Raw genomic sequence first — 22,912 nt, forward strand, 5'->3', positions numbered from 1 at the left:
CTGCTAGAATGGAAACTTAGGTCTCCAAACCATATTTGCTAGTTAAGAGCATCACACAAGGATCACTGGAGGTCAGCAATGGAAACCTAGCAAAACTATGACTCAGTAATGGAACTTATTACACAATATAAGAGTATAGTTTCTGAGTATAATCATCTATAAACAACCATAACTAGTCTCCATTTGAGATTAGGGAGAAAGGATTTCCAGGTCAAAAGGTCCAGAAAGATTTATTTTTTTTAGAAAAAAAGTATTGCAGAGCAATAACCTGCCAGTCTGAAGCAACATGTGAGACTTCTAGCAACAAATCCCCCAAAGCAGAGCAATGCGTTTTGGACCTACTAATCCTTCCTCATACACACAAGCTGAGAAAAGGAATAGAATTTCATCCAGTTCTGAAAACTGAGTACCAGTGGCTGACGATGGCAATTACCATGGCTGACTGTACCTAGAAGGCTGGGAAACTGGCTGATTAAACCAAATGGGGACTCTTGAGCAAAGGGAAACCCCAGGATGGCTGAGAGCCACCTCCTTGGCTGTCCAACAAAGTAAGAGACAACTGGGCATGAGGCCTACATGAAGAAGGAGGGGTACAGGCTGAAGTGTTGCACATCAATGCCTCAGTCCAGCTGCATCCAGCTGGCTCAGATCAGATCTTTCCTGGATTTACCACTAAGCACAGTGTAAAACAAAACAGTGTGGGATTGCTGGAGAAACACAGCCTCTCAGCTTTCACTCTCTGATAGCTTGGGGTGAGGAGTTAGTGCTTCAAGATTAACTATCCCTTTGGAAACTTATTTGGAATTCATCCACATTAAGGTCTAAAAATATTTTAATTTAAACACAATTCTATAAAACCCTCACGAGATGGTATCTAGCCCCACAAAAAATTCATATAATGCATAAAGAACTATTTGCGTTACGTTGGAAAGGCTGCAATGCAGTTAGACACTGTTGGTGGGACTACATCAAAGTGCATCCATTTTGGAAACTTGTGACAAATATAATTTTTGAAATCATTAGATATACAATACTATTCACTATGGAATGGTTGGTTATGAACCTCTGGCTAGATTGTAAATTAAATCCACATACTTTGGAATTGATAGAAAAATTAACTGCAACAGCCAGAATCGTAATAGCTAAATACTGGAAGTCTTTGAAAACCTTAACCATCAGATTGGTTCATGAAAATACTTTTGTATATTAGACAAAATTACAGACTCCCTAACTCAGCATGAGTCAGATCCTTATAATTTGTCTTTTGTGGTCATTTCCCCCCCTATTTTTAAAGCCATTGATACTATACATTGATTTTGTTTTTCGTCATTCATAGCTTCTTAAGTTTAATGTTTTCTTACCTAAAAAAGGAAAGGAAATTGTTTCACTTAGTTAACTAAATACTAGTAACTTCTATCTAATTTGAAGTTATAGCTCAACCTAGATTACTTATAATTTTATTTTTACATATTAACAAATTAGTAACATATTGGTTAAGAATTTGCATTGTTGTATCTCACATTTTGTTGTACCTCTGTTTGAATTTAATTCAATAAAATTATATTATTAAATTTAAATATATATATATTAACTGTCCCTTACAGTAGCTGCAAGCCTCACATCCTGACTCCCTTTGGTGCTCTTTCTTGGACTTCAGGATTCCCCACTCCCAGAAGTCACTCTTTAATAAGGAACACCAGGACTCTCAGGCAGAATATACACAGAGACACAAGAACATGTAGCATTACAGAGGACGAGTATCACACATAGCTTTTTTAATGCATTTTATCCATATCCATATCATGGATAGTCCTTGTTATTTTAAAAGTTACTGTGGAAAAATCCCTCTCTTTTATTAAAACTAAATGCATGATTGTAGTGCCTGTTTTCAGTGAAAAGACTTGAAGATGTGAGCCTGAATAACAATGAAAACATCACAGAAACAACAGAATCCCTTTTAAGATAGCATGACACTTCAACACACTCTTTTAATTTTGAAGGTTACGATATGCAAATACTTTGGGCTGACGTCTGCTTCAACCAAGACTCACCACAGAGGTTATCCATGCACTACCTCATATACTACTTGTGCTGATACTGCTGCTGCACAGCCTTGGCAGAATGCATACCATCTTCCTCAGGGCACCACAGAAACCATAAGACTCCTGGACACCAAAGTCAGGCTGGGAAAAAAGTTGATGCCCGAAATACACAGGAACAAAATTAATAAATCATCAGCTTATTTTTCTTACAGGAAATCTTAATAATAGAAATGTTTTAGAAGTTCAGAGAACAAGAGCTGTTGACAAAGAAGGATGCTAAAAAAGGCTCTTGCCGATTTTCCATTCTAATAGTGAGATAGTCCTGCAGTTCCAAGCTGTGGGGCAGCAAACACTGCAAAGGTGAAGGAACAGCCAGTACAAAGCCCCTGCCTCTCTTTCCCACAGGGAGTCATGCAGCCCGGAAGTGAGCACACAGGGGCTTTGTGCTCAGCATGGAATCCCAGCTTTTCTATTTGTGTTGGCAGCAAACTCAATGGTTTATTTCTGGCAAAATATCGTCAGGGAGGTTACAGACAGGAATTCCCTATGACCCAGCCAGCTGAGTCTGACAATCCCCCCATTCACCATAACAGCATGAAGGACATTCCTTCCATCTGGAGACAGTGTCACTGACTTGGTCCCTACTCTAGCACTGCAGACAGTAGTTCCCAGCAGCCCCAAGCCCTATTACACAAAGCTTGAGCAACAGCAAAACAAAAGAAGTTTTGCAGCTTCCTCTTCTCTCAATAGCATTCTCCATTCCCTGGGTTTGTGTTGCAGGTAACTCATTTGAAAATGAAATCTCAGCCTGGATGTATCTCAGTCAGTACTGAAAAGAAGGTATGCTGGAGATATGACTAGTTTGTTATGAGTGTGTATTGAGGGGAAGATTATTTGGCACAAAGGGCTTTGGTAATGGCAGTAGCAGAACTCTTATCAGCTTTAGTGACTACTGAATTTCACCACCATATCTGCATCTTCTGTTTTGTTACAAGCAGAGCTTCTTTTGAGCAGGAACGCACAGAACGCAGTTCCAGCTGGCTTAGTGTCAGGGGGTGTGGCCTAATCTGCAAATGAGATCCTGGTGGGCTTTCCCTACAAAAAAGCCTTATGTGAAACAGTGGTGATGTCAGGGGTGTGTGGCCTAATATGCAAATCAGTTTCTGCTGGGCTTTTTCTACAAAAAAAGTCCTGGTTACAGGATTCTATTACTCAAAAATATCTCTGTCGAAGCATAAAGCAATTGTTGCCTTACACGCTTTTCAAAAAGCTTTAAGCAAATTAATGGAGGACAGGTCTAATAATGATTATTAGCCATTATAGCTAAATGGAACCTTCCTGTTTACAGGCAGTCTACTTCTAAGCAGGGTCAGCTTGCCCACTAGGCAAACTAGGCAAGACAACCGCCTAGTTTGCCTCTCTCTCCCTGCCACCACTGCCAGCCCCCTTCCTTACCGTCCACCGCATCCACCACACCTCCCTTCCAGTCTGCCACGCTCTCCACCCCACCCCACCCCGCTCGCCATGACGAGGCTGGCCCTACCGGCTTCAAGGCAGCTGGCAGGACTGCATTTTGAGAAGAGAAAGCTGGAGAAGGCTTCACTCTCCACTCACTTCCTGTTGTGGAAAGGAGGGGGGAGAAGTCTCCTCCAACTTTCTCTTCTCAAAACGCAGCCCTGCTGGCTGCTTCAAAGCCGATAGGGCAAGCCTTGTCTCGGCGAGCTGGGAGGGGGGGAGTGTGGCAGACTAGAAGGGAGGCACACTGGACATGGCAGATGGGGAGGTGTGGAGAATGGGAAGGAAGGAGGCTGGCAGTGGCAGCAGGGAGAGATAGAGAGGCAAACTAGGCAGCTTTGTCTCAGCGAGTCGGGAGTGTGATGGAGGGCGGCAGAAAGGAGGGGGCTGGCAGCAGTGGACGCTGCAGCAGGGAACCTGCCTGGGGCACCATGTGCCCTAGAGCTGACGCTGCTTCTAAGGCTTAGTGCGATCTGGCCACACCTCTAATTACACCATTTTATTTTGTAATGGGAAATTTTAATCAGACATCCCACCCTGAACCAACTTCACCATGCACTCCTCGCATGGTCAATCATTAAGATTGTTGCAGAATCCTTTTTTTTTTGTCCTTCACCAATGCACATAAACATGTATCCAAAGCTCTGGCTTCTTTTGACAGCTCCACAATTCTTCTGCCAAATACTCAGGCCCATCTCAGCCTTTCCTTTCACCTCTCTTCCTTGGAATACTGGTGTGTGTAAATTTACATGAGAGTAGTCCCACTGACCAGCACATTTACCCTTGTGTAAATCCTGGGGAGGTCTTCAACAGCAACTCTGCTGCAGAAGCAGGAGAAAGAGCTTTTTTTGGGGGGGGGGGAACTGTCGCTCAAAAACAACTCCCCTGGGGACTCCTGATCCAGAATGACTACTTGGCCATGGTGACTGACACCTCCAGGAACAATCATGCACTTATGTGCACATTGCTATCTGATAGACTGGGGCACAGAAGGCAGTTGTCACAGTCTCATCATACTCTTTAAATCCATACGGATACCACAACGATATCGGATCAAACTGCTTGTGTGACCGCAGCCTAAGTGTCAGGGCCAAAACAAGTTACATTTGACACATATCAAGACAAAAACAGTACCCAACACAACTCATAGTCAAATGTTAGAGTGGGCACTAACTCTTTAAAACATTTTGGTTGTACTGTGTAGCTCCAAATGTTGTGAGAGGAAAGGAGGGGTTTCATGCTTTCCCTCTTGTAGTTTTTCTGCCACTGGAAATGGTAGGTGTTGCTCTCTTATGTTCTTAAGCTGGGAAAAAACAAGCTAAGTTTGGCTGTAGCAGACCTGGAAAAGGAAGCAGAAGGTTGCTCAGGAGATGGATTTGAGCCCTGTGTGGATTTGACACCCATTATAAACATTTGTAAAGGTTAGTCCGCACTGTAGCATTTGACTACAAGTTGGACATATGGACACATGAAGCTGCCTTATACTGAATCAGACCCTTGGTCCATCAAAGTTAGTATTGTCTACTCAGACTGGAAGCGGCTCTCCAGGGTCTCAAGCTGAAGTTTTTCACACCTATTTGCCTGGACCCTTTTTTGGAGATGCAAGGGATTGAACCTGGGACTTTCTGCTTACCAAGCAGATGCTCTACCACTGAGCCACCATCCCTCCCCAAAAAGTTGAGTGCTTGTATTATGATACACGTTTGGGGGTCCTGAGATGCTGGGACAAACAATGGGAGGAACATATTGCTCTTTTAAAACTTGGAAGGATCATATGGTAGAAGGCAGTCCCTTAAGGCATCTGGGATCACACCAAACAGGATTTTATAGGTAAAAACCAGCATTTTGAATTAGCCTGGAAATGAACAAACCAGTGCAGATTTTTCATAAGAGGTATTTTAGACTTAGACCAGTCAATAAAAACATAGCAATTTTAAGAAGTTGATTTTTAAATATCCTTTTATAATCTTATCCTGAGAAATGTTTTAACAGTTGGTTTAAGTTGATCTATGTTTTATGCTCTGGCTGGGTTTTTAGTAACTTTTATGATATGTTTTTATTATGTTTTATTTTATAAGTCAAGGAAGAGAAAGATTATTATGCTATCAGAAAAAGAATTTTAAGTCAGTCAAAGATCCCTATGTTTTTAGCACAAAGCTTTCTCAGAAAATCTGTAAGGCCACAGTTTCTTAGAATATTCCCACTGTAATAATATGGTAGAAACACTCTAAGAGACAGTTGCTTTACTTATCCCTGTCAAAGCTGCACCCAAAACAGAGAAGGATCTTTGAAATAAAACCTTTTCCCCACTGCACCATTGTGTGTGGGGGGGGGGAGGGGGTTCTCTTCCTCAATTCTGCATTGGCACAGCTGTCTTTTCTGCATTGTTTTATAAGCCACCATGAGCAGGTTCTCTAGAGAGGTGGCACAGACATTGTCCAAATAAATAGCACCTTCTCTGCTAAACTCTTCAAGTACAATGCTGTGTAGAGCAGATTACAGTAGTCTAACTCAGGAAGTCTCCAGGGCATGGATGAAAATAGTTAAGTAGGCACAACTAATGGATCAGGTAGAACTGGTTAACAGTGCATTGGGTCACAGCTATTATCTGAGAAACCAAGCATTATTCCACATGCAGAAGTATCCACAAATCATGACCTTAATCATAAAGACAGGCATTTTCCTAACTAACCATATGAACCACCTTTAATAGTTTTAAATTGATGCACCAATATCCAGTCTCACTGCTCCCAGATAATCCTTAACAGAAAACTATCTTATCTGCAGTTAGTGAAAAATATAAATAACCTTTTCCTGTAGTTTCATGTAGAGGGTAGAGCACTGGGAGAAATACTCAACTTCAACGACCTGCAGTCTCCAGCACCAGTTTCTGAAAACTAATCCTGAGAAAGGAGCAGAATGACTGCTATCCAGTTCCATCACTAATCCATAAGGAAACAACAGGTGACAGTACTAAAAGCCATCAGGAAGTCAAACAGAATCAACAGAATCATAATCCTCCTGTCTCTTTCTCAGGGCATGTAATAAACCAGGGGAACAAAAATGTCTCTGTTGTAAAACCAAATACGAAACAAAACTGAAATGGATCCAGATAAACAGCTTAATTCAAGATTATGTGGAATTACTTAGTCACCATTCTCTTGAACAACCTGCCCAAGAATAGCAAATAAGAGATTGGCCAGTAATTGCCAAAGTCAGGAGCTGATAGAAATGTCTAGACTATTATCTCTAAAGGAAGAGTAGGAGTAGGTTTTATACCCTGCCCTTCATTACCTGAAGGTGCCTTGGAGTGGCTTACAGTCACCTCCACCTCCTCATAAGAGGACCCTATGAGATAGGTGGGGCTGAGCACTGAGAGATCTGTGACTGGCCCAAGTTCATCCAGCTAGCTGCATGTGAAGGAGTGGGGAATCAAACCCGATTTTCCAGATTACAGTCCGCCGCTCTTAGCCACTACACCACACTGGCCCATGACCTGGTCCCATGGCTATCATGCTGACCAAGCTAGACAGCCTCCTCAGACTAGCTACAACAGTCAAAAATGGAAATGGTTAAGGAGGAATTTGATTATCAGAACTTTCCCAAGTGCCTTTTCTACATTTGCAGGTGATACAAAACTGAGCTCTTCCAAGCAACTGTGACTAGCCCAGATCATGGGGGACAGCTGGTAAACCCTCTGAAACTGTATGCTATTCATGTCTGAATGGATGTGAATGACTTGAACCACAAAATGATTAACTAATAAGTTGCAGTGGGCTATGGATGGTTCTATGGGTTAGCAGCTCAAGGCTAATTAGTTTAGCTGGATGATAACAGATGCAAAGCTGCTGGAGCTTACTTTGCCATCTGTACTGCTATGGTATAGGTCTTCAAATGCGCTATAACCATATTTGGCTGGATTTGTTATATTTGGTTGGCGTTACTATTTTCTGCCATCTGTGCTCTGTCGTCTCAAAGAGATCCCCAAACAACCAGAGGGTTGCTTTGATTTTAGTCAGTGGGACAGAGTGCACTGCTTAGAAGAAAACCCAGTGTTCCCAGGCCTCAACAAAAAAAAACTTGCAAAAGTCAGGTGAAAAACAACAAAGGCAGACAAGAAATCAATCAGATCCAGCTGTCTCAGGGGCAGACCATCTTAGCCAGTCCTCCAGTGAGAATGTTATGTAGGGTTGCGAAGTCCAATTCAAGAAATATCTGGGGACTTTGGGGGTGGAGCCAGGAGACTTTGGGGGTGGAGCCAGGAGACTTTGGGGGTGGGGCCAAGATCAACGCTGTGACAAGCATAATTGAACTCCAAAGGGAATTCTGGCCATCACATTAAAAGGGACAGCACACTTTTTCAATTCCTTCCTTCCATAGGAAATAATGAAGGATAGGGGCACCTTCTTTTGGGACTCGTAGAATTGGACCCCCTGGTCCAATCTTTTTGAAACTTGGGGGGTATTTTGGGGAGAGGCACTAGATGCTATACTGAAAATTTGGTGCCTCTACCCCAAAAAACAGCCCCCTCCCAGATCTCCTGCCCCCACCTGGGGATTGGCAACCCTACTCACAACTTTCATGCCAGTAGCTCACAAAGAAGAATTTTTGCTCACAAGCCTCTGCAGCTTAGAGGGAACGTTGATCAAGACCATGGTGTGCATGGAGAATAGGTTTCAGGCCCCCTCCCCACCATTTTCCCAGCTTGAAGTAATCCTGGGAGTGAGGGCGTTATCTGGTGAAATTCAAGTTATTCCCCAACATAAAGAAACAAGCCCTGAAGGCAAGCTGGTTGTCGCTGCTGCCGCCGCCACACAAAGGAACCTTCCTCCTCACCCCACACACGCAAAGGCTTCCCTCCATCAGCATCCCTCCCACCTGTACAAAGCTCCCTCTCCACAAACAGAAGCGGCCCGTCAGTGAGCAGCTGTTTACCTCAGTGAAAGGGTCCATGTCTGCAACAGGCACCGCTACGGCGCTCGCTCTCCCTTCGCTGCGTCCCTCTGAGGCAAGAGTAGCTATCAACCGCCCTTCATATTTGAATTTCAGCACCTGCTGCTGCCCAGCCCTGCAACGTGCCTGCGCCCCGCCCAGCCCAATCACGTGGAGGGGGGGAAACAAGCGCAACCAAAAGAGAGTCTGGCCTGCCTGGTCCGCCGCGAACGCATCCTAAAATGTAGGAGCAATCCAAGGCTGGAGGAACAAAGTAGGATTCAGACTAGCAGGGCTGCCCACTTGGATCTATTTAGAGGCTGCTCCTCCGAGATGGGCTCAGAAGGACCGGGACTCGCGGCTCGCCATGCTCCTTGGCGCCGTTTCCCCCCCTCCTCCCGCTTCCAAATTTTTGGAGAGCGGGGGAAAAGGCTGCAAATCCAGGGGTCCCCCACCAGGGCGGGAGGGTTGGGAAGCCTAATGTTATGCTCCCCTCACTCACCTGGTATATTTGTGTCCATATTCTTATTTTCTGATATTCAAACAAAACTTCAAAGCCAGCATTTGTACATTATCATTTGGAAGGTGAAACACCTGATTAAACATTCTCCACACAAGAAACTGGAAGAAAAAAAGAGGAGAAATAATAATACAGGAATCATCAAGCTATATTCCTAGTGATAGTTTCTCCCAAAGCAACATAGCTTGCAGGGAAATCTTTTATTTTCATCAGAAAACAGGATACAAAACAAATGACACAAACATCGCAGATATCTGACCTCCTTTCTCTGGGCATACCACATCTGTTCACGTTAAAGCACTTCTGAAGTCATAAGGTATATGGTTTAAACAGGCTACATAGCTAATGGTGTGAATAGTTGACATCAAGAGCTGTTTTACACAAATTCATCAACCACTGGCTTGATTAGCTGTTCTTCAGAATGTCATGTACTTGACAATTCTGGTTTAGGTTTCCACATAAATTTTTTTTTGTCCAGGAATATAACAGTCATCCTCAGCAACTTATTAGGACCACTGTACTTAAGGACTAGTGGTTGTTTTTTGCCAAGGGGCACCTTTCACGTGGTAAATAAAAAAGGTAAAGGTAATTCCCTGTGCAAGCACCAGTCATTTCTGACTCTGAAGTGATGCTGCTTTCACAATGTTTTCATGGCAGACTTTTTAATGGGGTGGTTTGCCATTGCCTTCCCCAGTCATTTACACTTTACCCCCAGCAAGCTGGGTACTCATTTTACCGACCTCAGAAGGATGGAAGGCTGAGCCAACCTTGAACCGGCTACCTGAACACAGCTTCTGCTGGGATCAAACTCAGGTTGTGAGCAGAGCTTGGACTGCAGTACTACAGCTTTATAACTCTGCGCCACAGGCTCTTTGCACACATGATAAATAGGCCACATGAATTGTTCAAAACAAACCCAAACAATGATTTTTACACACATCTATAAATCTTTGTAATGTGGCTTAAATGTGTCACAAATTTTGCTCATGACAAAAGATTCAGGTGACCCATTCAAACTGTGTGAACCGTGCAATCTAGACAGGAAAACAATGACCATGTTCACTTAATCCTGAAACATTCCATTCAATCAAGCCAATGGTTGGTGAATCCATGCAAGACAGATTTTCATAATAAAGGCATGGGCCATTGCAAAAAAGGCAAATCACTCCCAACCCATGCCCATTGTTAAATCTGTAACTTGATCATGAACTCCCTGAGTTTCAATAAAACCAGCAGCACCTCAGTCTGCCTTTCTTCTCATTGTATTTTGCTCTTCAAAGACAAACATGGCTTCCCAAAGGTCATGCTCCATATTGGCGCTTCCTAAGACCTTAAGAGAACATTCAGCATGAATATCCTGTTCTGTTCCTCATATTGCTCCAATTTCCATTCCAAATAATAATGAACAAAGCATCTTGAAATATTTTTAACCAAGTTTAAGGGGGAAGGAGAATAGGACAAGAGCCTATTGTAGGACAGCAGATGAAAGTCTTTACACAAGTGTGGAAGGAAAGCCCACACTACAGCAGTACAAGAGTGGAAGAGAAAAACAGATTTCAAGAAAGGTTGCCAAATGAAGTGGGATGGCTTTCCTTCTTTGTCAATGAGTTCTTATACAGAGGTCCACTTGTTGATTATGAGCAGCAGGTACAGAACTAACATTCTGTAAAAGTTACAAGTCCAAGAGTTGTGATCATTTTCAGGGATGTTTTAGAAATTGTACCAAGAATCTGGACATGGTAGCCCTTAGGATTCTCTCCCACTTTTAACCTGTTTACAGGAGGGGTAGTAACATGTCACACAGAAATGTAGTGCTGCTTTACAAGTTCAGTGTATTCTGTGGATCTGCTTGTTTTCATGTGGCAAAGGTGTTGGAGTTAATGCTTTTCTATGTGTGATATTTTTAAAACTGTCATTCAAATACCCATGGATCTCTTGTTCTCCCTCAGGGTATGTTCTCTATGATTAGGTGTATGGGAAAGATTGGATCTGAATCAGCTCAACTCTGGACATTCTTCATCTACCAGGACACCTGCTGAAGTATGGGAAGACTTCCTCCCTCTCTTCCCTGCTTTTAAGGTAATACAGACCTGGAGTGAAAGATTGGGAGGCACTGTGGCTCAGTGACACAAGCATCTGCTTGGGATGTAGAAGGTTCCAGGTTCAATCCTGCCATCTCCAGTTAAAAGGGCCAGGCAATAGGTGATGTGAAAGACCTCTGCCTAAGATCCTGGAGAGCAGCTGCCAGTTGGAGTAGACAATACTGACCTTGATGGACCAATGGTCTGATTTGGTATAAGACAGCTTCATGTGTAAGTGGTACAAACTTAGAATTAATGTTTATAAATAACTTGTTTATTGTAAGCTACTTCACATAGTGAAGAGAAGTGGCATAGAAAATTGTTAAATACAAAATAAATCAGAATAAAGGGCAGCAATGTGAATGCAGGAAAGGGTTAAAACTATAGGGAACCACTGAAAGAGGAAGTGTAAAAAGGAAGACAGAAGACTGACCAACAGGAAAAGAGTAGGGAATAGAACAATACAATCTTAAACCATCTGAACATCACATCAGGTTTCATGTTGTTACCTGCCCTGAGTCTGGCTTGGTGGGATATAAATCCAAATATTAAATTAACATTAAACATCAGAGATATCTATGGGTAACTGATACAAAGGGAACACAAGCCAGGATGGAAAATTGACATTTAAAGGACTATCTGCTCTTTCAGGTTTTTCCCTGTGGTTTGGGCGCCAGACTGCAGTGGGGTTTCTGTGATCTCATCGTCCATGTGTTGTCTCTTCATGGTTTCCTTGTTGTTTCTCTGTTTTCTCAAACCATCTATGATACAGTTTTTGGGAAGTACAGAAGGACAATGAGGAAACCATGGAAAGAAAACAAAGGGACCATTACATTATAAGAAAGACTGGAGAAAAATCACAGCAGTTTGTCATCCAAATGCAGAAAAAAACTCTGTGAAATACTTCCAAGTCTCGTCAGTGGAACTTAGACCCATGTTATGTGCTTAGAATCAGGAGGCTGTTAATTGCAAACTCATGGCCCTTGCAGCCACAGAGACAAGGAGGTGAAATGTAGGTCCAAAGAAGGCTCTGCCACAAAGACAAATAGATGGGAAACTTTCATAATGCATCTTTTAGGGTTAAGGATAGTCTGTGCTCCTGTCAACCAACTAAGCCATGTGAACTAGGCTCCTGCCAAACTCTGGTTTATTATGCACAGGTGTTTTCCCTCACTTTCACTGCGCATGTTTGTCAGGTTTTCTTTGTTGTTCTGCATAGATTTTCCTCCCTTCAGAGCTCATTTTGCTTTCTGGTTGCTGTTTCTCCAGGTTTTCTGAGAGTGCTTTTGTGCTGATTTCCCCCTTCCAACCTGGAGGTAATTCAAAAGCATATATATTTCCTTGGATTCCCCCCTACACCCCCCCCCTTTTGCCACCTCTCAAAGGTCAGTCTCCCATATCCACATAGAGGTTGTTCTGCCCACTCTACACCTTCCATCATCCTCCCCCCATCATCAGTGTTCAAAGCTCCATTTCCCCCTTGGTTTTTTATTTTTTCTTTACAAGTGGCATGAGCCAGCTGATATAAAATTATCACTAGTTTTGGATTGCTGAATAAAAAAAATAATAAACAATGGGGGGTAGTTTAAAAGAAGCTGTGCATTGCTGGTATTGACTTGAACGGGGAATTGAACAGGAGGCAAATGGCAGCATTCCAAGTGGGGGAAAAATGGATTTCAGTGCAGCATGAAAACAAAATAAAAAGGGGGGGGGTCATCAGCGTGGAATGAAATTGACGTATGTAAAGAGAGACAGACACTGGGATGGGAGGCCTAACATTTTGAAAACATTTTTCCCTTTCATGCTTTAGTGAACAAAAAAAATTTGGGGGGGGGGGAGGGAAAACCAGTGTTTCCTTTAAGCTGAGTTAGTGCAAGCTAGCTAAGTTTTTTAGCCTCTGAATCACACATTTTTTGTCTTAGCTCAGGAAAAATGGCCCCAGAGCATGCACACAGCTTACTTTCAGTCATGCAGTGAAGATCTTTTGAATTGTGGCGGCAGCTGCTTCTGAAGCAACTTTTTAAGAATTTGCTCAGCCAATCAGATCTCCATATCTTCCAATGAGAAGCCCTGCTGGCCCCATTCACTTTCTAAACACACCTGAGAGATGCAAGGAAAGGTATCAGCAGGTATCATAGTGATCAAGGGAGCCACACTGGGGACCCCTACCTTATATTGGTTCCAAACAATATAGGGCTTTAAAGGTTAATACCAGCACCTCACATTGGGCCAGGAAGCTAATTTGGAGCCTGTATAAGCAGAATAAGACTGGAGTGATGTGGTCCTTATGGTGCACTCTAGTCAGCATGCTTAACAGAGGACACTTCTTCCATTTGTCATTCTTTGATAAAGGCTACAGTAAGTCAGCAAATGTAGCAACTATGTCATAATTATTGGAGCACTTCTGCCAAGCATTATTCTGTATAGTGAGATTAACAGAGGTGACAACAAAACATCATTTCTCCATTTGGCTAGGGCATCTGATTTACCTTTTTCTGGACTTCATTCCACCAGGGCTTTTTAATAGCAGAAACACAGTTCTGGCTGGCTTGGTATCAGGGGTGTGGTTCAATATGCAAATGAGTTCCTGCTGGACTTTTTCTATTAAAAAAGCCCTGCAAACCACGCTCAAAGGTCAGCTAACAAATTGATCTTTGATCAAATGGTTGCAAAAAATAAACAATGTCTCTTGCAATGGTGAAAGAGTCTTCATTGTCTTTCCTTAAGGAGTACCTATTGTTTTCCTCAAAGGCTCAGGAGTGGTATTCCTAATAGCAGCAACAGAAATTCTTACTAAGCACATTTAACTTAATTCGGGTGTCAAGGAGATTAAAATGTAGCCGACCAACTGCTTTATGTAACTGTGTTCACATCTGGTGAGGAAATGGGATTAACCATAATGAGCTGCAGATGTTGGAAAGGGAGTACAAAAAGCTGGGAATGATCATTATGTCTGCACTACATGGGTGATCTGAGTTCATTCTCTCCTCTCATTCATGCTCCATCATGTTCACAAATACCTCCCTCCTCACATATATCCCCAGTGACCCCTACTTCATGCCCAGAAGATGGCAAAAACCTCCAGGATCCCTTAGAGATCCAGGATCCCAATCTGGCTTAGAGAAAAATTTCTGACTGATCCCAAAGTCAGTCATAAGTCAATCAGCATTTCCCTGGGAGTGTAAGAAGGGGCCACAAGAATGCACTGATGCAACCCTTCCTGCCTTCCTTCTCATGATCCGCCTAAGTTCACAGAATCAGCATTGCTGTCAGGTTGTCATCCTGCCTCTGTTTAAAAACCTCCAAGGAAGGAGAATCCACCATCTCCTGAGGAAGCCTGTTCCACTGAGGAACTGTTCTGTCAGGAAGTTCTTCCTAATGTTTAGCCGGAAACTCTTTTGATTTAATTTCAACCTGTTGGTTCTGGTCCAGCCTTCTGGGGCAACAGAAAATAATTCTGCACCATCCTTTACTATAATAGCATGTGATCTCCAGGTGACACTTGGAGTTGACACTACCCTACCAAACCTACCAGTCTTGAGCTTCACTGAGACACACAGAATTCTTCCTTTGGCCTTGCCTCTGGGACAAACACAAGCACTGCATGCTTGGTGGCAGAAGATCAAGAAAAGGATAGAAAATGATAAGCCTGATGAGAACTGATGCACTGTGGCTGGGAACCAGTAAACCCCAATGGTAGCAATTGGAATGGAGACACAAAAGGTGATCTGCAGAACATTTGCCCAAACCAGAACATGCATTCTTGTGAGTTCCACTGAAGTCAGTAGGGCTGTTCTTTTGACAGAACAGCTTAATGTTGCCAACCTCCAAGTGGCGCCTAGCAGTCTTCCAGAATTACAACTGACCTCCTGACTGCTGAGATCAGTTCCCCTGGCAGAAATGCCTACTTTGGAGGGTGGTCTGTGTGGCTGAGGCCCCCAAAACCCCAGCCACCACCATCAAACTTCTGCAACCCTAAAAAAACATGTTGCTTATTTGGAAGTAAGCCCACTTTACACACATAGGGGTCAGTAAGCACGCTTAAGATCGGGGCTTCTGAATAAACATGCACAAGACTTAGGTGCAATTTTACATGATTGTTTGGGAACATGCCCCACTGATCTATCTGCCTCAGAAACAGAAGACTGGAAGCGGTATAAAGCAATATTGGAATCAGAGAACAGTCAGATGAACCAAAATAATTTCTTCAGTGGAACAATAGGGAAATACACCTCCTGACCTAAATTACAGGTCTGGGGGAAAGAGAATAACATGGGTAGTAGAAGCCATGCCTACCAGTATTCAAGCTTGTATCCCTTTCTGCAGCCCAAACTACATTGCAAAGAAAAGACAGTTTTTTGTGGCTCTATATAGCCAGGCCTCAGCACATAAGTATGCTCTTCTGTAAGGAAAAGACACATGTCCATTCTATATTGGCTAGATGCCAATGTGGGTTAGAACAAAGCAACTGCCATTTAAATCAATGGGTTTAGCAGGGTACATCTGCTTAAAATGGCACTGTAAAGTTTTGTCTATTGAGCATTTTTCATACTTTCTTCTAACAAATAGTACTTAGGTGTTGCCCCTTTTGTTTAACATCCACTGATTTCAATGTCAGTAAGTTTTTCTTATTCTGCAGGCTAAGATGAGAGTCATAATTCAATCGGGCTAGCTCTAAAAGGTTATCAACCAGCACATTTCTGCACTTTCCAGCAGATGCATGTTCTCTAATGTACAGAAACATCTCCATCATCATTTATTTATTCAAGCAATCATTTATAGACTGTTTTGGAGTCTATAAACACAAAACATGTAACACAATAAAACAACAGATTAAAAACATAGTATACATGTATGTGCTGTAATAGACCTGGCCTGGTCTCCAAAGCTTTCTGAGGTTTTCTTGAAGCTGCTGGGGAAAGAATAGGAGAAGGGGAAGTCATCTGAAAGGATTGGGGGCTTGTTTCTCTATTATACAATACAGGGTTCTGGAAACATATGTGCAATAGAAAAGTAACATGCGGGTGACATACTATTATACTGGCCTGAAGCCTCTTGGTTCATTTGCCTGATTTCAGAAAACAGAAGGATTTTGAATGCTAGTTTCCAGGCCTGTAATGATGTTGTCTAAAGGTTTACTTTAGGACAAGAACAAAATGCTCAGAGATTGATTAGTCCCATAGGAAGAACTATTTACCTAGAAGAGATAGGCTGTTCTTGTCTATGATTATGTTTGAAAGCAATCCTATGTGTATATCATAGACTGTTTGATTTCATACACAATTATTATTGGGACATGTGGCTCATTATGTTAGATACTCTACATGCTCGCACCAGCAGGTACAACTCCCAGGTATTGTTTGCTGTGAAAAACCAGCTTTTGATAATCACCTTGGTGAGGATAGTAGGTAATCTGAAGGATGGGGGACGGGGAATCAGCAAAAGGATTTCTTCCAAAATGCGCCAATACTTTGCAAGTTTCTAGACGAAGGTTTCACAGTCAACTGCATCAAACAGATAGACTTCCTAGAATGGCAGCAGATTAAAAATGATCCCATTTGCCACAAGGGACTACAGAAGGGCCATGCCCCAAAGTGAGGGCTATAATTTTGGAAATGGGTAGATAAGAGGTAAAACACTAATTTAAAGCACTGTGAACTGATTTGATGACCTAAGGATCAAAAACCACAAAATACATTTAAAAAACGAATTAAGTGAAACTGAAAGAAGCCCTATATATCTAGTCTATGACAAGTCTTGACAAGTTTTATTTGGCTTCAGGAGCCCGCTCAAAAAGTTTAGAAGCCAGACTTTTCAGCCTTTGGGGTTTTGTACTTTAATTAACGGCTTTTCTAATGAGTGCTACTACCAAACCTAACCCTAACATCAAACAATTTTATTAAAGCTATGACAAAACTGTTTTAGCATATAAATAAATACAGGATTAATCCCCAGCTGTCACTCACCACAACAAAAAGGCAAATCTCCAATCCTAATGTAATTTATACCCAGTTCTTCATAATTCTGCTGTAGCTTTAAAGAGCTCCGTTTAACTGAACACTGGAGCCAATATAGAAAACAATTAGTTAATTAATTAATACACCACTACTGAATGGTATAAAGTTAAGTTTACATATAAACAAGCAATGGCATGAACTTCATACTTATTTTTATGTTGTACAATAAAACATTCTGATGTGAAATGATAAATAAGCTTTTGGTTGGATTCCACTAACCTTTTAGTTTAATTTCTGCCAATTCCCCTCTTTATGAAAATTTCCATTTGACCATTCAGGTCCCATGATCCCAAACATCACTTTTTGGTTGGGGGGGGCATTTCTCCCTTTTTCACCAGTGGAAAAACTGGCTGGATCCAACTCTTTGCACTTCCGCTGAGAACTGCTGACACACTGCTGAAAACAGTAGGTGCCACAATGAAATTTTCAGGTGCCAAGGATTTGGCAAGTCCTGATCTATGCTATGTGCACACTCTGAACATTGATGGTTATAGAGTCAAGAAATACTGCAGACAGAGCAGAAAATATTGTAGCAAGGTGGCAAATACAGAAATGCTAAATTCTCATTCTTCTACAACTTTTAGACATAGATTTTAGAAAGTGTGACTCACCCACACACAGAGCTCGCCTCTCATTCCCTTTACACTAGCATACAGTACAGTTTTCTGGTGGCCTTTGATCTGAAGGACTCCCATTAAAAATTAGTTTCATGCAACCATTAAAAATAGTTTCATGTAACTCCACATGCACAATTCTGTTCTTTTATACTGACCTGGTAACAATGACATGTTGTGGCATTTTTCATATATTTTGAGACCATCCAGAAAATGCCTTGCGTGGATGAGCCAGATGTCTTTCCAGATTGCCCATTCTGCCTGAAGAGCTCAATGCATTGAATGGTGTGTGGGTCAACAGATGTCTTTATAGTTCCTTGAAATACATCTGGAAAGTTTCTTTTAAACTTTCAGCTAGTTTAGGTTACTAGATTATTTTTGCATCTAAAAGTTTCCATGACATTCCTTTGGTCAGAAAATGCCTGTAAACTCTCTGAAAATGCACTGCCTATAATCCTAAATGAACACAACCACATCAAGTTTTACAAAGCAGCATGACACTGCTGGTTCCTGTAAGAACCTGGCCAAGGTTTCCACTACATTTCATCTATTACGAAACATTCCTCGAACATATTAAGATGCATGTCACTGTCAGTTCCTTCTTCATAAAAGGCAAATGGCTTTTAAATATTTCCAACTGCACAGTCTAAAAATAATTCAAAAAACTGTATTTTGCATTGTGTGTTCAGGTGTTTTCGGACTATGGAAACACATTCTTTCCACTCATAAATCTTGGGTGAAGGGGAGAGTAAGCTGGATTCAAGCATTTTCATTTTTCCAGGGGTGGAATTTTAGCAGGAGCTCCTTTGCATATTAGGCCACACCCCACTGATATAGCCAATCCTCCAAGAGTTTACAAAAAAGAGCCTTGTAAGCTCTTGGAGGATTAGCTACATCAGGGGCGTGTGGCCTAATATGCAAAGAAGTTCCTGCTAGAATTCCACCCCTGCATTTTTCTCTCCACATCGTTCTGGTTCAAAATGAGATAACAGTGGACACCCTGTCATTTTGATAACTATAAAGAACCACCAGAAAGCCAGAGCTGCTTTATTCCAATTTGAAAAGGAAAGTTTGTTCTCATGAAGAAAAAAGTTATTGTTACTTATCACGGCTTCCAGTTTGTTTGGTTTCTTGCTAGGAACCTGATAAAACCTAACTATTTTGTGGGTTATCTAACCTTGGAGAAGACAGTAAACACCTGCTTGATGTCTGTTATCCAGGCAGACACAAGTAATTAGAGAAACATTTTGCCAGAGACATAACATATATTTCTGATGTATTCTCGGCCAGATGAAATTATGTGTCTTCTAGAACAGTGTCAATGACACATGGAGAAGGAATATTTGACTGTGCTGCACATTAGATGATGAAAGCTGTGCAGCTAATTTATATGGAGTAAATATTATCCTCAAAGTGGAATTATAGACATGCTGGGGGATGCTCTTAGAGCAAATGCAAAATATTTACTTTTTATCACATTCTATTAGGGGTGACAACACACTCTGCTATTCTTAGTTGCCACTGCAAAGCAACTTCCTACAGGGGATTATCACAGTGATTACAGTATACCTCCCAACTGAGCCTACATGCTATGTCAAGTACATTTTTTATTCTACTCTTCCTCCAAGGAAGGAAGAGAACAGCACACATGAATCTCCTTCCTCATGTTGTCTGTCTTGTCTGTTACAACTGCTGAACACTGCTCATTACTTTGCTTGTTTCTCTACTACGCCTTCCATGAAGCCTTCCAACAGGGCAGAGGCAAAGATGGAGTTCACAGGGCCAGACCCAAGTGAGACTTATACCAAGATCAAAAGCTTCAACTGATCAGAGTACAAAAGTTGCTCTGTTAACGTTCCTTGTTCTAGCAGGGCTTCTGCACCACTGCAAGATGCTCAACACTTGTTTGGCAGTGTTGAATTTAACATAAGCGGAGAGACCCATCTGGTCTTCTGTCTGCAATGCAGTTTTCAAAGGCACAGGAGCCTTGCTAGAACAAGACAGCAACCATGTTCTGCATTGGTTTCAATTCTCAGCCCCTCATACTGGTACACTCAACAGTTCATAGAATGATAGTGTTGGGAAGGACCTCCAGGGTCATCTAGATTTAATTTCAACCTGTTGGTTCTGGTCCAACCTTCTGGGGCAACAGAAAACAACTCCACACCATTCTCTTTATGAAAGCCCTTCAAGTACTTCAAGATAGTGATCATACAAACACTTTCAATCGTCTCCTCCTCCTCCTTCAACCTTTCCTCATAGGACTTGGTCTCCAGACCCCTCACCATCTCCATTGCCCTCCTCTGGACATGCTCCAGTTTGTCTATATCCTTAAACTGTGATGCCCAAAACTGAACACAGTAGTCTAGGTGAGGTCAGGGCCAGCTCCCCCACTACGCAAACTAGGCAGTTGCTTAGGGCGCCGGCAGGGCAGGGGTGGCAAATTGAGCTTCCCCCTCCCTCCTAGGCAAACGCCTAGTTTGCCCGGTCCCCAGCATCCTCCCCCTCCTTTCCCCACCCCACATTGATACCAATGCCGGGGAGGAGTCAGCGGCAGCGGGGCCGCCCTTTCAGGATGCTGGTCCTGACAGACATGGAGCACGATGGCATGGTTCGGTTTTACCCACCGATCAGATCACCTGATCAGCGGTGGGGGTGTGTGTGTGTGCTTTGGATAGCCAGGAATGCAGTGCTAGAGCCCGTCCTGGCATTGAAATTGACGTGGGGAGGGGGAAGGAGGAGGCAGGGAAGGGGGAGTCAAGAGGGGGCACAGAGCTGCAAGGGGGTGTTGTAGGGGTGGCACCAGGCAGCGAGTCTGCATAGGGTGTCATGGGGTGTCAGGCCGGTACTGAGTGAGATGATATCTAACTAGAGCAGATTAAAGCGATACCATCACTTCACCTGATCTGGACACTATAGTTCTGTTGATACAGCTCAAAATCGCATTGGCCTTTTTAGCCACCACATCACACTGCTGACTCATGTTCAGTATGTGGTCCACCAAGACCCCTAGATCCTTTTTGCACATACTACTGCCAAGGCAAGTCTCCCTCATCCTACAATGATGCATTTTGTTTTCCCTACATTTATCCCCATTAAAATTCATTTTATCTGTTTTATCCCAGTTTTCCAGCCTGTTAAGGTCATCCTGTATCCTGTCATCTACTGTATTTGCTACTCCTCCCAATTTAGAATCATCTGCAAATTTAATAAGCATTCTCTCTATTCCTTCATCCAAATTATTTATAAAGATGTTAAACAAAACAGGTCCCCGGACAGATCTTTGAGGCCCTCCACTTGTTACTCCTCTCTAAGAGGTTGAAGAACCATTCACAAGCACTCTTTAGGTGCACTCTATTAACCAGTTACACATCCGCCTAACAGTTTTGTTGTTGTTCAGTCGCACAGTCGAGTCTGACTCTGCGACCCCATGGACAAAGTCACGGCAGGCCCTCCTGTCTTCCACCATCCTCTGAAGTCTGCTCAAATGTGTGTTTGTTAAGACTTCCAGGCTTCGTCGCCTTGATCTCAACAGGATCCGTGGGTTCTCCTGCCTGCGGCCCCTCTGAATCAGGCGGGTGGAGGGGTGCCACTGATGTGACACCCCCAAAGAGGCCCTGAAGTGGTCTCCTTTTGACATGGGGCTTTTACAGCAAGACAGGGGCGCAACGGCAGTTGTTCCTGTTCTCTGTATGCCCCGAAGCTCCCCCCGTCCTGATTGCCATTACAGCAGCAAGAGGTGAACGCACGATCACTTGCTTCTCTTCAATAAGCTTTTGATCTATCGCTTCTCTACCTCAAGCATGACAATTCTACGTAGCAAGTGTGTGCTTTCAATGCCAATGGCTAATGGGTTGTTTTACATTTCAATAAACGGGCAGTTCAAAGGAAGGGAAAGAGGTCGCTATCTCCAATTTCCCTGTGAATGAGGCCTCGAAAAGCTAAAGAACATCTTTAAGTACTGGAAATAATTTGAATTAACCTGAATGTGGATACTTAAATTGACCTGGATTATAATTGGATATTTGTTAAAGAGACTATTATTCAGTTGAAATACGGTCTGAACAAAATGAGATACTTTTTAAGAGGGATTTCTCGTCGTCTGATTGAAATTAATACGCTAACACTCAAAGCTCCAGTTGGAGGAGATTGGGATGGACTATCTGGGACTCTGAGCTACTTTCTAACTTGGATTAATGGACTGAGTTTGCTGACAGAAAAATGGCTTTGCTAAGCGAAATCTTCCACACAAAAAAGATATTTTAAGCAGTTTGAATTCTCTGAAACAGGATCCTGGTTTATTGACAGAGTTGGTTAAGAAACAAATGGGAGTTTTTGTGCTGAAAGCTAGCGAAATCTCAAATCTACATGAGCAGAGTGCTAAAGAGAACCTGGTGACGTGGAAAAGTGACTCGTTGGGAAATGAACAAAAAAAAATCAAAATGGAACCCTATGGCATAGTTAAAAAAGAAGACTGGAAATGGAGATCGACCGAAGTTATGTCAAGAGGAACAAAGGCTGTGGAATTTTTCCCACTTTCTTCAAGAGGGATGACTGCATTAAAGAGTAAGTAACCAGAAAATCATGATGTGGAAATCAGAAAGAAGATCTTCCTGAACGAGATCTCTCTCTGTGGATAGCTGGATATGGACTTTACAAGAAAATCTGATATGTGATATTAGAAGGCTAAGTGAGATTTTCTTTACTTTTTTGGGGGCTATAATAAGTTGTCTTGTCTAGAATAATATGGATATAAAAGTTAAAGGATTAAAAAGTTTTTGAAAAGAATTTTATGTAAAATAGTTAATCTAGATCAACTTCTTAGAAGGCAGACAGCTTAATTATTTGGTAAATTGGTAAACTTGTCTTTAACAGATAATGATTTTAGCTTTTTATTTTTGCTATCAATATGGGTAATCCTATAAGTTAGTCTACAATTGTTAAGAAGGTAGACATCATAATTATTTTGTAAATTAGTAGATCTCCTTCTGTTTGTTTGAAAAAATTGTCCATAATAAGATAGATAAATTGTGTTTTATTTCTAGCCTGTTAAGGCTAAAGATATTGGTCTCAGACTGTATTAAGGAGAGAAAAGGTGCATTTTAGTTATAAATCAGGAGATAGATTTCTTTTTAGCAAGAAGGGTCTCTTGAAATGTCTCTATCTTTGTGGGTATGGAACTCTCAATAAG

General features: G+C 42.2%; 1 protein-coding gene across 1 annotated transcript in view; it reads right to left on the reverse strand.

Annotated features, from left to right (window-relative positions):
* The window catches only part of ENTPD1 (ectonucleoside triphosphate diphosphohydrolase 1), a 47,400-nt gene that overhangs the window by 17,601 nt on the left and 6,887 nt on the right, over positions 1-22,912 (reverse strand). The window contains exon 2 of the mRNA XM_060241893.1: positions 8,992-9,110. Within this exon, the coding sequence (XP_060097876.1) occupies positions 8,992-9,010 (19 nt within the window). The 5' untranslated portion in view covers positions 9,011-9,110. The remainder of the gene's footprint in view (positions 1-8,991; positions 9,111-22,912) is intronic.

The sequence above is a fragment of the Heteronotia binoei genome, chromosome 6, assembly GCF_032191835.1.
Source record: "Heteronotia binoei isolate CCM8104 ecotype False Entrance Well chromosome 6, APGP_CSIRO_Hbin_v1, whole genome shotgun sequence".
In the NCBI taxonomy this organism is placed as follows: Eukaryota; Metazoa; Chordata; class Lepidosauria; order Squamata; family Gekkonidae; genus Heteronotia; species Heteronotia binoei.